This window comes from Myotis davidii, unplaced genomic scaffold (genome assembly GCF_000327345.1).
Source record: "Myotis davidii unplaced genomic scaffold, ASM32734v1 scaffold295, whole genome shotgun sequence".
In the NCBI taxonomy this organism is placed as follows: Eukaryota; Metazoa; Chordata; class Mammalia; order Chiroptera; family Vespertilionidae; genus Myotis; species Myotis davidii.
In genome coordinates, this window is record NW_006286683.1 from 173,561 (window position 1) to 176,336 (window position 2,776).

Below are 2,776 nucleotides of genomic sequence, written 5' to 3' on the forward strand. Positions count from 1 at the left end.
GCCAACAGGGCGGAGCTGCTCACCCTGCGGCACGTGGTGGACGAGGGCGCCGACGAGTACAAGGTCATCATGCTGCACCGGAGCTTCCTCAGCTTCAAGGTGATCAAGGTACCGAGCAGGTCCCGGCGCCCGGGCCTGGGCGTGAGCAGCAGGAGGGGCTGGCACGGGCGTCTGTTCACAGACAGTCTCAGAGCGGCCACTCCCGCCTCCGATGACCAGTGCACAGGCGAGGGCTTTGGCAAGCCCTGGTAGAGGCACATCTACTTATTTTTAAAGCCCGGCCGACAGATCTTTCTCTCAGAACTACTCCTGGGCATGAGAACTTCCTTCCCAAGGGCTCTTCCTTCCGTCATCTTCCAACCGCTGGCCACTGGCTGAAACACACACTCGCCTCCTCTCCTTTGCTCCGCGTTTGCCCTGGGAGTGGCATCGCTCCCCCGGGCAGGCCTGCGTGGTGCCCGGCCACACAGCCAGCTCTGGGCCAAAGCGGTGCAGCAGAGTATCTATACCTCACCAGTCTTGTTTCTACCAGTTAATTAAAAGCCCAAAATATGATTGCCACCTTTTTTCAAGATTTAACTCTAAATCATTTTCTCTACAGTTATTACAATTTGCGGGCAGCAGCAGGAGCTCATCTTCCTGCGCAACCGCAACCCGGAGCGCGGCAGCATCCAGAACAACCGGCAGGTGCTGCGCAACCTCATCTGCTCCTCCTGCGACCAGCCCCTGGGCTACCCCATGTACGTCTCCCCGCTGACCACCTCCTACCTGGGCACCCACCGGCAGCTGAGGGGCCTCTGGTGCGGCCCCGTCACGCTGGACGGCCTCCGGGCCTGGTTCCGCACCAAGTGGCTCAGGTAGGTCCCGGCCCCACAGCATCACCTGGGCGCTGGAGAGGGGCCGGCACGAGCACTCGGCTTCCGGCTGGGATTTCATGGCCATGGCCACGGCCACGTTCTCATGTGGCTACAGCCGCCATCCCCAAGTGCCACCTACAGAGCGCACGTCTCAATCAGCAGTTTCAGGGCTGGTCGGCGAGCAGCTCGGCCAGAGGGGCATCCGTTCTCTCCTGCGTCCCCACTCCCATGTCCCCATGCTGAGCGCCTGCGTGAGAGCTCGCAGCTGCAGAGGTTCGGGGTCTTTAGGACCCACACCTGCCGCAGGCATAGGCTGGGGTCCCCAACGCTCACCTCTCAGTCAGTCTCCTCCCCTGGTTGTGTCGGTCACTGGTTAGTTTTTTTGTCTATTTTTATTCATTTCAGAGAGGGAGAGAAACATCAACGATGAGAGGATCATCAATTAGCTGCCTCCTGCACATCCCCTACTGGGGACCGAGCCCACAACCCGGGCATGTGCCCTGACCTGGCATATGATCATGACCTCCTGGTTCATAGGTCAACACATGACCGCTGGTTACTTGGAGTGAATTCGAGGAAGTTCTGTCTGAATGTGGCCCCTGTCCTCCGGCTCAGAGCTGAGGTTCTGTGGAAGGTTGAGGCCGGAGCTCACGGGTGCGGCTGCGGGGGTTTCCTTGTTAGACTGAGATCTGGAGACCAGAGTCCTCTCTCCGCCTGCCGCCCAGGCGTGCAGTTCACCCGCGGCGTGGCTCCTCCTGGGTGGACGTGGGTGGGGGCGTTGGGGGTTAGAATGTCCTGGGGAGAAAGAACCCCGGCAGCGTCTCTCCGTCACAGGATGCGCAAGGACTGCCATGCCGAGCAGCGTGCAGGCGGCAACATTGAGGACGGCGACGCAGGGGGGGCCCCGTCTGCAGGCGGCAACAGCGCCCCGAGTGGGGGCAGGCAGGAGGGCGGCACGGAGCAGCCCGGAAAGGAGGGGACCCACCACTGGTCACCCCGGGAAGGGACACGGAGCACAGGTGGGTGCAGCGGACTCGGGGTTGCTGAGAGGCCGGGGGCCCCGTGACCTCCAGGGCCCGTGTTGCTGAGAGAGGCTGGGAATGTGTCTCTGGAACGTGCTGGCACCGGGTGGTCCTCCCTCAGCGGCAGCGGCACGGACCTGCCGTGATGGCCGAACCTTCGGGGCACAGCCCGCGCTGCGTAAGCCCCAGCAGAGGCCTGGCCCTGCCCGGCTGCGGGGAAACTACATCGCTGTCCCCGTTCTCACTCGCCGGCTCCCCTCCTCCCTCCCCTTCCTCCGCGAGAGGAACTTGTCCGACTAGTCAGTAGGGACTCTGCAGAGGGGCCTGGCCCGGTGACCCCCCCGCCCCACACTCCCCGCACCAGCACAGGTAACCCCGGGCCTGCGGCCCAGGCAGCTCCATGGGGGTGGCCCCTTTCATGGTTCTGTCACTGTGTGTGGGAGGCACAGGCGCCCAGGCCCTGCACAGGGGTTAGTGACTAGGGGTGGGTGACGCTGCTGGCGTGTCGGACCAGGACTCCCAGGAACGGGCGACTTCAGTGTCAAAGCCAGGAAAGTCCTGGCAAACGGGGTGGGTCCCTCACCCTGGCTGCTGCCCCCACCCATGCCTCCCGCCAGCCTTGGGGCTGCAGGGGTCTGGGTCAGCGTGCGGCTCTCAGGGAGACCTCCGTGGGGCCCAGGCAGAGCAGGACGCCCACCTCCCTGCCGGGCGCTGACGTGGGTGCCCACCCGCATGCCAACCCGCGCTGCTTCCTTTAAAGGCCGGAGGAAGGGCAGGAGCCAGTCTGTCCAGGCCCGCGGGGCGCTGAGCCCAAGGCTGCCCTTCCTGAGCTCGTCGGGCCCCATCCTGGAGAGCCGCCCGGCCTTCCTCCCCACGTCCTCCTCGGCCCAGGGCTTG

The 2,776-nt window shown here is 64.3% G+C and overlaps 1 protein-coding gene across 1 annotated transcript in view; it reads left to right on the top strand.

Annotated features, from left to right (window-relative positions):
- PCNX2 (pecanex homolog 2 (Drosophila)) overlaps positions 1-2,776 on the top strand; it is a 119,286-nt gene that overhangs the window by 115,550 nt on the left and 960 nt on the right. Inside the window, exons 33-36 of the mRNA XM_015560584.1 lie at positions 1-238; positions 602-857; positions 1,692-1,876; positions 2,640-2,771. Of these exons, the coding sequence (XP_015416070.1) occupies positions 1-238; positions 602-857; positions 1,692-1,876; positions 2,640-2,771 (811 nt within the window). The remainder of the gene's footprint in view (positions 239-601; positions 858-1,691; positions 1,877-2,639; positions 2,772-2,776) is intronic.